The following is a 14,286-nucleotide window of genomic DNA, read 5'->3' as shown; positions in this document are numbered from 1 at the left end:
ACTAATACACCTTGGTTTTATTTATTTTTTATCTCTTTTTTTTACTCGGTTTGTATACCTGGGAGAACTCTACATCTCAAACGGAGAGAAACATTTGGTCCTTCGAGCCGGATCTCTCATCAGTCGTTTTCCCTTTTTATCTTCTCAGGCAAACAACACACGGAACTTCATCCCCCCGCCTCACATACAGTCCGCATCCTACACACATCCATCTGCTTTCATCTTAATCACATAAACAGGTACGTGAAATCATTTTCTTAAAGTGAGCGAAAAAAAAAAAAAAATAAACGAAAAGTGTCGCGAGTGCCTGTTCAGAAATTATCGTGTTTATTTACTGGCCGTCCGTCCGTCACCCTACTATCCGCAACTTCGATAACATCTGTGTTATTTTTTTTGCACGCATGCATTGTTTGAACAAGTAGTCCTTATTAAATAGCGCTTCTCTACTTCGTGCCGATCGCCCTTTATTTTCTATTTTCGGTTATTGTTACGCTTCTGTTAGACTCTCATTGTCGCACTGCATTGGAAAAATAACAATAACAATACATCTCTATACCAATCGTTTTTTTGCATCGGTCAACTAAAACACCAAACGAAAGAAAAAAACATTGAACTCCGTTCCGTTGTTCTGAGTGCTTTCATTTACTTGTTTTTATTTTCTAATAGCAACGCAGTTAATTGCCGCTCACGCACTCACTACTACAAGCACGTCGACTACGCTGCTGACGTCGCTTGTGTTTTATTTTGTTTTGTTGGCCTTTCTTCATTTCGCCGCACAGTGGGCCGCAGGTGAAAAATTTCATAATTAATTTGTAATTAATTTTGGAAAATAACAATTTGGCATTTTTTCTAAATTTAAATATTTTGTGGATACAAACGGGATTTTTGGACATTGTGCACTCCATACCCAATCATATATATATACGCAAAATTATTTTTTTGTGTGAAATTGAAATAAAATTTAATTTTATTTAACTATTTATAAAAAAAAAAAAAAATACATATATATATACCTATATATTGTTGTTTTTGCAAATATTATTTTTTTATTTATTTTAAATTTGTTGAATTCCTCTCGATTACTACGTACCCTACGTTCGGTGAAGTCTAAATATTAGAAATAAAATTTATTATTTCTTTGAAAATTGTCTACATTTAGTGGTCCTTTTTATATTTTATTTCTTTGGCATATCAGCGGATCAATAATTTTCGAAATTAGTTAGAACAGTCTTATCGAAAATCAGAAAATATAATTGGTAGATTTATTTCTGCAATAGTTAATCCTCATTTTGACTTGTCTACTATCAAGTGTTCTTTTTTTATTTTGGAAGAAATATTTATTATTGAGTGATTTGCTTCTTTGCTCTTCTTGGTGTATGATAGTTAATCACTATGTCATTCACACCATTGGATATGTTTATAAGAGCTTCGGATGCTCTTATTAAATTTGACGCTCATTTCAGTCTGGTGCGCGAGGAGGAAACAGATGAGTTTGAGCTAGAAGTTCGTTGCTCTGAAATAGAAAAATTGTGGATCAAAGTTCAGGAAATGTTTGACAAATGTTTGGATTTTTTGATGTCGTCGGTAGACTCAAAAAAAGAGGATATAGACTCCGTTGATAGTAAATATGAGGTTTCGCATCAAACCTATATAAAATGTCTGTCAGCTATTAATCGGAGACTTTCTAAATATCGGAAACTTCAAAAATCGCCTTCTAATTCTACTGTGAATGGTTCTATAGTTTCGTTAGTTGAAACACCCCCTGCTCCAAATCTAAGCTCGTCGACTCAGGCTTCTAGGGATATCGGGACCCAGGTTGAGACAATTGTTTCCGAAGTCGGCTCAGTTCATAGCGCTATAAATAACTTATCCGGTTGGGTTCCTTCCGATAATGTTCACAATCTGGCACTTCCTCCTTGTGATATAGAAGTTTTTAAAGGAGATTTTCTTTCGTGGCCTACTTTTCGGGACTTGTTTACCACGGTTTATATAAACAACGCCCGATTAAGCGATATTGAGAAACTGTGCCATTTAGTGCAGAAAACGTCCGGCGAAGCTAGGGAAATAGTAAACAAATTTCCACTTACTCACCGCAGTTTCATTTTAGCTTGGACCGCTTTAAAGAATACTTATGACAATAAAAGAATCATTGTGAATACTCATCTTAAGAAATTGTTTGACCTTCCAGTGTTAGATAGAGAAACTAGCACCAATCTGAAAATTCTTCAACGGGGCCTAAACGCTTGTTTGTCGGCTATGGCCGTGTACGACATTCCAACGGATCAATGGGATCCTATTTTAGTTTTTTTGTGTATTCAACGTTTGCCTAGGTTAACGGTAACTTTGTGGGAGCAAAGTATACGCGATAAATCGGCACTATCTTTGTGGATAGATTTAGATTCATTTCTGACAGAGAGAATTCAGACCCTAGAATGTTTACGTGATATTAAGGGAGCTGAATCCAGTCAAAAAAAGGTTCAGTCACACTTTACCAATGCTTCGCTTAACCTAAATTCAAAATCCACTTCGGAATTCTTTTGTTCCCTCTGCCCTAGACAAAATCATTCTCTTCGGGCATGCCCTAAATTCAGGAAATTGTCTATAGGTAAGAAATTGTCTGTTGTCAAAACACAGGGATGTTGTTGGAATTGTCTGTCTCGAGGACATTCAGTTAAAGAGTGCCAAAGTTCTAATCGGTGTAGTATTTGCAAAGGCACTCATCATTCTTTGATTCATCGACCAAGCAGTGATACTCGGGTATCAACTGGCTTATCCACCTCATCTTCATCTTCCGTTGTTGTCGCCTCAGATTCAAATGTCGCATCCACCTCGACTGGTGCTCACCCTACTGTAGCAAATGCGCAAGTTTTTCACACTTCGCAGAGTAGAAATGTTTTACTGGGCACCGCTATGGTTAACATCCTTCATCAGGGGTCTTCGTTTCCAGCTCGTGCTTTAATTGATCCCGGGTCTGAGGCTTCTTTTATTACTAATCGGTTACAACAACAACTAAAACTACCAGTACGATCGGTAGTTGCTACGGTTTCGGGTGTCAACGGTTCTGTCTCCGCTACATCTAGGAAAAGTTGTTCACTTTGTCTTGGATCTCGCCACCATTCTTCGGTTCAGATTGATGCGGTCGCTTTCGTTCTTCCTCAGATTTCCGAAAACTTGCCATCATTTGTTATTCGGTCCGATCTCTTTGATAAGTTGCCCCAGTTACCCCTAGCAGACTCTCACTTGTTTGATAGTCGGTCCGTAGATTTGTTAATCGGTGCGGATTTATATCCCCAAATCGTGCTACAGGGTACCCATCAAAAGGTGCTAGGTTCGCTATTAGCCCAAAATACTGTATTTGGTTGGATCTTGACGGGTCCACTGTTCACCTCCTCGATGCAAGTTTTCAATACTAGGCTGCATTACCCGGAAGAGGAAAATCTCAACCAATTATTGCTTCGTTTTTGGGAATTAGAAGAAACACCCAAACGAAAATTTTTCTCTCCCTCTGATAGATTTTGTGAAGAGAATTATCGCGCCACTACGGTTAGAAATTCAGAAGGTCGGTATGTTGTTTCGCTTCCTTTTAAATCTGATTACCCTCATACAGTGCAACTCGGCACTTCTCGACAAAATGTTCTACAACAATTTTGTCGGAACGAGAGTTCACTTCTTCGCAAACCCTCCATTAAAGACCTTTATGATAGCGTGGTTCGGGAGTACCTTACTTTGAAGCATATGCGCCTAGTCCGTCCAGCTTTTGAATCCAGTTCCGTTTGTTATTTACCTCACCACCCTGTCATTAATTTCGAGAAAAAAACTTCCAAATTAAGGGTCGTTTTTAATGCTTCGAATAAGACTTCCAACGGAATAAGTCTTAATGATATTCTCCACGTAGGACCGACTTTGCAAGAAGACTTAGTTATGTTGATTTTACGGTGGCGAATATTTAAATTCGTGTTTAACTGTGATATTACGCAGATGTACAGGCAAATTCTGGTCGACCCAAAGCATACTCCTTTTCAACGTATTCTTTTTAGAGAGTCCCCTTCACACCAAATCCAAGATTATGAATTGCAAACGGTAACCTTTGGGGTTAATTGTGCGCCCTTCTTAGCTATTCGCACTTTGCATCAACTGGCAGAAGACACCAAAAAAGAGTTTCCCTTGGCTTCACATATTTTGAGAAAATGCATGTATGTTGATGACGTTCTCGCCGGTGCTCACGATATTAGTTCCGCTCGTCAATCCCGCGATCAGCTTATCAATGCTCTGTCAACGGCCAAATTTGAATTGCGTAAATGGACTTCCAACCATAAATTATTGCTAGATAGATTTTCTAAAGAGGAACTAGTTGATGCTGAAGTATTATCATTTGTGGAATCTAGTACTTCTAAACCATTGGGAATACGATGGAATGCGCGCTTAGACTCGTTTTACTTCTGTGTAGACCCAATTGTACAAAAAGAACACTATTCTAAGCGGGAAGTCTTATCCACTATTGCCAAACTTTTTGACCCAGTTGGTTGGTTGTCTCCCGTAATAGTGGTCGCCAAAATGATCATGCAAAGGGTTTGGATAGATCGTATAGACTGGGACGAATCTTTAATGGAGCCGACAAAAACGGCATGGGAAAATTTTGTGGAGAATTACACAGGTGTTAATGTTATTCGTATTCCACGTTGGGTTCATTATTGTGTCGGCGATCGTGTAGAACTTCATGTTTTCTCTGATGCGTCGGAAAAGGCCTACGCAGGCGTCGTTTATATTCGAACTATATCCTCGTCTGGTACTATTCACGTGAACCTTTTATCCTCAAAGACTAAAGTGGCCCCGCTAAAATCAACTTCTCTACCACGCTTAGAGTTATGTGGTGCAGTCCTTGCTTCAGATCTGCTCAAGTCTTTGGTTGAGGAAATTGGTATCTCGACTGATTTGGTATATTGCTGGTCCGATTCTACAATAGTCCTTTCATGGTTGCGGAAGCCTCCTTCGACATGGGCTACCTTCGTTGCTAATAGAGTTGCTAGAATTCAAGAAAATAGACACATTTCTGGTTGGTATCATGTAAGATCGGAGGACAATCCCGCGGATTTAGGTAGTCGCGGTGTTTCCCCCCTAGAAATGTCGACGTCGTCATTGTGGTGGCATGGTCCACATTGGTTATCTTTGGATTCATCTTGTTGGAACGTATCCGATTGCAATTCCTTTGATACTGACCTAGAAATGCGAGGCGTGCGGACCCATTTTTCTTTTTTCTCAGAATATGAGGAGCTTCTCGAAAGGTTTAGTTCTCTCGATAAAGCTCTGCGTGTTTTATCATATGTGCTCCGTTTCGTTAACAATACACATCCAAGACGAAAGTTACTACATCACTACTCGACTACAGTTCTGAACCCACAAGAAATTAAATTTGTCAAGACCCGTCTTGCAATTATAGCCCAAAAGGTTCACTACGGAGAAGAATATAAGTGTTTATTGCATAAACACGCGCTACCAAGCTCTAGCTCGCTTCTTCCCCTTAACCCTATTCTCGATTCTGAGGGTGCGATGCGACTTAACGGACGCTTAGTGAAATCACCTAGTTTATCATACAGTGAGAGGTTCCCGATAATTTTGCCTTATGCCAGTCGCTTTACTCACCTTCTTGTTGATTACATACATTTGCTTTCCATTCATGGGGGAAATCAGTTAATGTTACGTATCATTCGCATTGAATATTGGGTTCCTCGGATAAAAACCTTGATTCGAACGGTAATTCGAAAATGCAATACGTGTATTTTAGAAAAGAAGCGCTGCGCACAACAGATCATGGCTGCGTTGCCCCCAGAACGCACCATAATTTCCAGACCTTTTACGACAACCGGTCTAGACTTTGCCGGCCCCTTTGAAATAAAGTCATTTACGAGTCGGGCCTGTAGAATCACCAAGGGATACGTTTGTGTGTTTGTGTGTTTCTCCACTAAAGCTGTCCACCTGGAAGCGGTATCAGATTTGTCGACGGAATCTTTCTTAGCCGCATTTCATAGGTTTGTCTCTCGTCGTGGTTGTCCTAATACCCTATTCTCAGACAATGGTACGAACTTTGTTGGTGCTTCCCGAGCATTAGAAAAGGACTTTAAGACTTTTATTAAAGAAAATCGGGAACTATTAAGTACTTCAAGTGAATATCAAGAAATCTCATGGCAGTTTATACCAGCTGGCGCTCCACATATGGGAGGACTTTGGGAGTCGGCTGTGAAAAGTTTCAAATTGCATTTTCGCCGGTATGCGAAACAATTGCGGTTTACATTTGAAGAGCTGAGTACTGTACTAGCTCGTATTGAGGCGTGTCTTAATTCTCGTCTGCTATGTCCAATATCTGAAAACCCCGAAGACATTGTTGCTCTAACACCCGGTCATTTTCTTATAGGCGCTCCTCTTCTTTCTCCCCCCGAACCGGCCATAAATGAAGCGCCCCTTAGTCTCGTTAATCGCTTTCGTCGAATTAAGGCTTTAACTCAACAGTTTTGTATTAGGTGGCGGAACGAATATTTACATAGTCTGCACAAGCGTTATAAATGGAAGTTTCCGCAACGTAATATCGAAGTCAATGATTTGGTTGTTATTCGCCAGGAGCAACTCCCCCCAACGGCTTGGAGGTTAGGGCGAATAGTACAGGTTCATCCCGGCGATGATGGAATGGTTCGCGTAGTTGACGTCAAGACAGCACAAGGGGTGGTGCGGAGGCCAGTAACTAAATTAGTAGTACTCCAAAACTAACTTACTCCTCCTTTTCGTCATACATGTTGTTTTGCTTAGCTATGGAACCTGCAAGCCCCCTTTTTCCGGAAGTAATCTTGTCAGACTTCGACTACACTGACACCCCAATGACGGACGAGGAGCGGATGGATACAGTCAGCGTATGCTCGGAGCGACCTCCGTCGGTGACAATTTACCCAGCTGTACCGGTCGTTACCAACTCCCCGATTGCGGCTAATGCCCCCACGAATGTTGCCGTGAGTTCGACCCCGTCCTCCACATCCAGTAATCTAGCAGGATTGGTGCGACCTGTTCCTGGTTCGATACCCCGAAGATGCCCATTATGCCCAAGTCACCATGCCTTGTATCGCTGCCCGACGTTTAGGGCAATGAGTTTTGAGAGACGGATGAGAACAGTGGTCTCGCTAGGGCATTGCGTCAATTGCCTGATGATGGGGCATCATGCGAGAACCTGCCAGAGCGCTTCACGATGCGCACAGTGTCAGCAGAAGCACCATTCCACACTGCATTCGCGGGTCCGACGTAACCACCGCCAACACCAATCCCGTCGGAATGTAGCGCAAACAACAGTCGCTAGTCGAAACATGGTACCGGTTTCTACACCTCGTCACCCATCTTTTTCACCGGTCATAGCTTCGGCGGCAGCACTGCCAATTAGTCGGGTAGTCGCTCTTTCCCCTACTTTGGTAGTTCGGGTAATACTGCCACAAGCAACTATACCGGTCCGAGCGTTATTGGACCCTTGCTGCCGGATAAGCCACGTTTGTGAGAGCTTAGTACGTAGCTTCCGCTTGCCTCTTACCTTCCTAAATGAAGAAGTTTATTGTGATTTGGCAATTGGTTCGCGGTTCGATGAAAGTGTTATAAAGCACATCACTCCTCGAGTTGCCAAATTAGAACGAGGAAAAACTCCCACTGTTTCCGTCTCTTCCGCAATTAGGGAATCTTTCGCGGGCCTTGAGTTGGCGGACCCAACCTTTTTCCAGTCTGGCGCCATTGCATTAGTCTTAGGTCCCGAAGTTTACGCACAGATCGTGTCATCTCGTATTTTGTCGCAACCAGGTTTGCCTACGGCACAATACACAATATTTGGTTGGATCATTTCGGGCACCACATCCCGCTAAAGAACATTTGCTGCTATTTTTGTTTTGAATTAAATTGAATAAATAAACATACTGAATTACGCTCACTAGAATTTGATTTCACGTCATTTAGCCTTAAGATACTCCTTATCATTCATTGATACTTATATTATTAATATTATTACGCTCCATTGAACTTAATGATTTCTATTACTGATTGATATATATTGTTGATTGTAACATTGTCCAATGTTTCAAGGTGGGCGGCAATGTTTAAGTTCGAATTGCATATTGCCAAGGGTCCAGAGAGCCTACGTTCGCTTAGCACGGACCGTAGAGAGATGAGTTCTTGGGCTAAAAGGTTGCCTGCACCTCCCCTTGGAGCCTACGTTCGCTTGGTACGGACCGTAGGGAGAAAGCCTTCCTCGTCTGAAGATTTTCCCTACAACTCTCCTTGGGGCCTACGTTCGCACAGCTCGGACCGTAGGCAGCTTTTCCAAGCCGTTTCTCTACAGCTCTCTCTGGGTACTCTCTCAGCCCGTGTTGCTGTTAGAGATGTCCTGGAAGCATCGGCGCTTCCAGCCACCTCGGGGCATTGTGACTTTGTTAGCTTTTAGTTACTCTCGTTTTAACTTCGGAGCTCACCGCATCACAAAGGTAATCTGTCAACTCGGGTTGACCATTTTCCAAAATCCTCAATAAACGGATATTTATTATTTATATTTAATACTAATACACCTTGGTTTTATTTATTTTTTATCTCTTTTTTTACTCGGTTTGTATACCTGGGAGAACTCTACATCTCAAACGGAGAGAAACATGGGGTATCCAACGCGCAATTTAAATGACAAAAAATTAATTCCCATCTTACGGTAATAGGTGTCAAAGAGTAATTATATATGACTATTCTGAAATCATTCCACCCTTATAAGCTGGACAAAACTAAATAACACACAACACGGTATTCTAAACGTTGGAAATACAAACTCCAAATTGCAGCTCATTTGAATAGAAAATATTGCAAAGTTCTTTACAATACCAAAAATTGAGCTGGGTTTTCAACTTGGGCTATTATACCCGAATATAGCCATTATATTGGGGTCTATACAACGTGGACCTACATAGGCATTGTTTGTCATAAGCCATTACCATATTATAAACGGGTATACTATAGCTTCTTCAAAGTACCGTATACAGGGAGGTACCGTTATATCGGAGTAATACGAAGACCTGGACCTGCATAGACAATTTTCTTTGACATGCTGTAGCATTCATTACGAACTTCAACTACGACATCTCAAACAATTTCGGTGAGTATTGTACCTAAAATCGTCAAAATACCGAATATAGGAAGGTACTGATATATGGAGCCTGTACGAAGACCTGGACCTGCATAAAAAATTTTGTGTCCCAGACTGTCCTTATTACGAACTCTAAATACGTAATTTGAAACTAATCCGGTGGATAATGACGCTAAAATCATCAAAATATCAAATGTTGGGAGGTACCGTTATAGGGGGGCTATGCGAAGACGTGGACCTGCATAGGCAATGTTCTGTCATAACCTGTAGTATCCATTACGAACTTCAAATGCTAAATTTGAAACAATTCCGGGGAATAATGTCGCGAAATCATCAACATACCGAATATAGGGAGGTACCGTTATATGGGGGCTTTAGTATCCATTTCGAACTTCAAATATCAAATTTGAAACAATTCCGGTGAATAATGTCGCTAAAATCATAAAAATACCGCATACCGAAAGGTACCGTTATTGGGGGGATATATGTAAACGTGGACCTGCATGACCCATTTACGAACTTAACTGCCTACTGGCAAAACACATGTTTAGGTAAATTTTAGCCTTCTATCTCAATTCGTTCGTGATTACAACAGAAAGACAGACGGACGGACATCGCTAAATCGACTTAGAACTTTACGCTGATCAATAATATTTGTTGGGTCTGACATGAGTATTTCGAGGAGTTACAAACGGAATGACATAGTTAATATACCCTCCATGGAATGTTGGAGGGTATTAAAATTAAAGACTAAAAGTACGGGCCGGCAACGCGGACCGGGCCAGCTAGTATATATATCTATATCTATAAAAGAGGAAAATGTTTGTATGTTTGTTTGTTTGTTTGTTTGTTTGTAATTTATGGACTCGACAACCGGTGAACAGATTTTACTGAAAATTTGCAGGTATACTGCAACATCGCCTGAAAGTAACATAGGCTACATACGTTTTTGAAATTCCACTTGGAAGTGGAGATATAGCTTCAGAATCGGAGGTACCTCCCAAAAATTTAGATTTTGTATGCACATATCTATTGATCCATTACAGACAGTCTCCAAATTTGGAATGCGTAACGGAATTTGGAACAAAAATAAATTTGCCAAATTATATTGAAATCGGTTCAGATTTGGATATAGCTCCCATATATATTTTCGGCCGATTTCAAGCATTTGATGCGCCAAACACGCTACGTATCCCAAATTTCAATGAAATTTGAAACGTGTGATGGATTTTATCTAAAAAAGTGATTTCCCAAATTATATTGAAATCGGTTCAGATTTGGATATAGCTTCCATATATATTTTCGACTGATTTCCTTCATTTGATGCCTCAAACACGATATGAATGTTCGATTCCAATGAAATTTGGAATGTTTAACGGGATTTGATCCGAAAATAAATTTATCAAATTATATTGAAATCGGTTCAGATTTGGATATAGCTCCCATATACATTTTCGGTCGATTTCATGTATTTGGTGCACCAAACACGATATGTATGTCAAATTTTAATGAAATTTAAAATAAGTAACGAAATTTGGAGCAAAAATGAATTTGTCAACTTATATTGAAATCGGTTCAGATTTGGATATATATCCCATATATATTTTCGACCGATTTCATGTATTTGATGCACCAAACACGCAATGTATCTCTAATTTCAATGAAATTTGGAATGTGTAGCGGAAATTAAAACGAATATACATTCGTCAAATTATATTGAAATCGGTTCAGATTTGGATATAGCACCCATATATATCTTCAATCGATTTCGTTTATTTGATGCACCAAACACGATATGTATGTTCGATTCCAATGAAATTGGGAATGTGTGACGGGATTTTGATTAGAAAATAAATTATTCAAATTATATTAAAATTGGTTCTGATTTGGATATAGCTCTCATATATATTTTCGACCGATTTCATGTATTTTATGCACCATACACGATATGTATGTTCGATTCTAAAAAAATTTGGAATATGTGACGGGATTTTGATTAGAAAATAAATTAGTCAAATTATATTAAAATCGGTTCAGATTTGGATATAGCTCCCATATATTTTTTCTGCCGATTTTACATATTTGATGCACAAAACACCATACGTATTTCGAATTCCAATGAAATTCGCCATGAGTGACTAAATTTGGTACAAAAATAAATCTGACAAATTGTTTTCAAATTCGCTCAGATTTGATTATAGCTCCCATATATATTCTCGGCCGATTTCACATATTTGATGCATCCAAAGCGAGAGAGACGAAATCTGGCACCAGAAAAAAATTGCCAAATTATATTGAAATCGGTTGAGGTTTGGGTATAGCTAACATATATATTTCGGCCGACTTCATATATGTTATGCACCAAACCCGATATATATGACCGATTCCAATGAAATTCAGAATGTGTGGCGGAATTTGGTTACAATAATAAATGTGATAGATTAATTGGAAATTAGTTAAGATTTGGATATAGCTCCCATATATATATTCTCAGCCGATTTCACATATTTGACGCACCAATTTCAATGAAATATGAAAGTTGTGGCGGAATTTGGTGCAAAAGTAATTTTTTTAAAATTATATTTAAATCGGATCAGATTGATATGATTTTAATAAAAACCATTGACCCACAACGTCTTAGGCTAACACTAAAAAACAACACAACAATTAATTTGAAATACGCTTATTACGGGGAAGTATATTGCTACCTCGAATTCACTAATTGCAATAGAAATGCCACTCATCTTCAAAAAATTACAGTTTCCTGCACGCTTGGTATTTGCTATGAAATAAACAAATCCAAAGGAAAAAACCCTTCGTGTATGCATGTCATGTTACTGCGTTTCGAATGGTTTTGTTTATTAACGCATTAAAGTAGTGCAATATTTTTTTTTAATTTTTAAATTTGTTGTTTTTTGTCCAACATATATTCGTAAATACAATTTTGAATGCATATAAAATAAAAAGGGGTAGCGAAGCGCACCGGGTTCAGCTAGTCTATATCTATAAAAGAGGAAAATGTTTGTATGTTTGTTTGTTTGTTTGTTTGTAATTTATGGACTCGAAAACCGCTGAATAGATTTTCCTGCAAAATTTCCATATATACTGCAACATCGCCTGAAAGTAACATAGGCTATATACATTTTTGAATTTCCACTTGGAACTGGAGATATAGTATCAGAATCGGAGGCACCTCCCAAAAATTTAGATTTTATATGCACATATCTATTGAATGGTTGAAGATACAGTCTCCAAATTTGGAACACGTAACGGAATTTGGAACAAAAATAAGTTTGCCAAATTATATTGTAATCGGTTCAGATTTGGATATAGCTCCCATATATATTTTCGACCGATTTCGTTCATTTGATGCCTCAAACACAATATGAATGTTCGATTCCAATGAAATTTGGAATGTGTGACGGGATTTAATCCGAAAATAAATTTGTCAAATTATATTGAAATCGGTTCAGATTTGGATATAGCTCCCATATACATTTTCGGCCGATTTCATGTATTTGGTGGACCAAACACGACATGTATTTCCAATTATAATGAAATTTAAAATAAGTAACGGAATTGAGAGCCAAAATGAATTTGTCAAATTAAATTGAAATCGGTTCAGATTTGGATATATTATTATTATGATGTATATAATATATACTTTTTTTATTATTAAATAGACAATGTTTTTAATAAACCGTCTGTCGTATCTGATTACAAGTTAATTTATGTTTATACTGAGTTGTATTCAAATATTAGAAATTCTCTATAATTTAAACATATTTTTAAATATATGATCAGCTGCCTCCAATAATGTGCTTCACGACCATCCAGAATGTTAATCACATCTTCTTCGGATAGTATTGCGGATTGGAAAAAACTCGTCCTAAATTCTGCCAGGATAGGGCACTCTCCAATGAAATGCTGCAATGATTCATCACGAATCAGATTACATAACGTACATTTACGTTCTGCATTTTCAGTGTTAAATCTGGTTGCATTCAAATTGATAAGTCCACATCGTGCTTTAAAGATCCATGAAATTTGATCGCTAGTAAAAGAGTCAGTAAAGTACATTTCTCCCATTCTATAGTCTAAATGTTTATAAATTCTATCCTGGCTTTGTTGTTTTAGCCTCAAGTTTTCCAGTAATAAATATGTTTTTTCTTTACCAATAATGCATTTGCTAAATAATGTCCATTTATCTTCATTTGCGGTATTTGGCCATTGAACGTTTAACCGATGAGCCATACATAATTTTCTACCCAGAATCCTTCTTTTTCTAGCAATATATTGGTTAATATTTTCGGTAATCGATGTTCTTGGTATTTGTACAATACTTGATGTATATACTTTAGATTTAGTTTGAGTGTATATAAGTGACAATTTTCGACATTGGTCTCAAGCATAAGAGCGTAGTTAGGTGTAAAACTCAGTACTTTGAGGATTTTCTTTAAAAAGTAACGCTGCAACTTATCGACCTCGTCAAAATACGAATATCCCCATACTTGTGCAGCATAAGTTTGTACTGATCTACAAACAGCCTCATAGACCTTCCATTTCATTTTCATATTTACATCTTTCTTCCCCAGGAAATCAATCCATGTAGAGTTTATTGCCATCTCTGACTGGCTAGTTCGTTTCTCAATGTGTTTTGAAAATGAAAGTTTCGGGGTAAATGTGACTCCTAAGTATTTGTACTCATTTATATTTTTAATTTCATTTCCATTAAACTTCCATTTCTCATTTCTGCCCAGCCTTCCTCCTTTTCTGAATATGAGTATTTCAGACTTGCTCATATTGACTTTCAGATTCCACTTTTCACAATAGCTTTCCAGGTTTGAGATCATTTGTTGTAGCGTTTTTATATCATCTGACAAAATCACAATATCATCTGCATAGAGCAAAAGCCTAATGTTTATATTGTGAATATCAATACCTCCTTCTAGATGTTCGTGTAGATCATTTATATAGAGCGAGAATAACAATGGCGACAGGAGGCAACCTTGTTTTACCCCTGAACTGGTTTCAAAGTAGTCTGACAGTTCTTCACCTGTCCAAACCGCATACTCTGTGTTGTTGCATATACTTTCAATCAGTTTTAGAAATGTATTCGAAACACCAAGTCGAGCTAGTTTATA

The 14,286-nt window shown here is 38.4% G+C and overlaps 1 protein-coding gene across 1 annotated transcript; it reads left to right on the top strand.

Annotated features, from left to right (window-relative positions):
- Positions 1–24: 24 nt before the first annotated feature.
- On the top strand, positions 25–8,582 carry LOC131800812 (uncharacterized). The gene is made up of 2 exons (XM_059118528.1): positions 25–239; positions 6,799–8,582. The coding sequence occupies exon 2, from the start codon at positions 6,801–6,803 to the stop codon at positions 7,881–7,883; it is 1,083 nt and encodes a 360-aa protein (XP_058974511.1). The 5' UTR covers positions 25–239; positions 6,799–6,800; the 3' UTR covers positions 7,884–8,582.
- Positions 8,583–14,286: the final 5,704 nt, after the last annotated feature.

This window comes from Musca domestica, unplaced genomic scaffold, assembly GCF_030504385.1.
Source record: "Musca domestica strain aabys unplaced genomic scaffold, Musca_domestica.polishedcontigs.V.1.1 13, whole genome shotgun sequence".
NCBI classification, from domain to species: Eukaryota; Metazoa; Arthropoda; class Insecta; order Diptera; family Muscidae; genus Musca; species Musca domestica.
The sequence above is the reverse complement of the archived record's forward strand: the minus strand, read 5'-3'. Positions and strand labels throughout refer to the sequence as shown.

Bases quoted from the DNA above. Each gene is read 5' to 3' on its own strand.
- LOC131800812 (XM_059118528.1), top strand. From the start codon at position 6,801: ATGGAACCTGCAAGCCCCCTTTTTCCGGAAGTAATCTTGTCAGACTTC.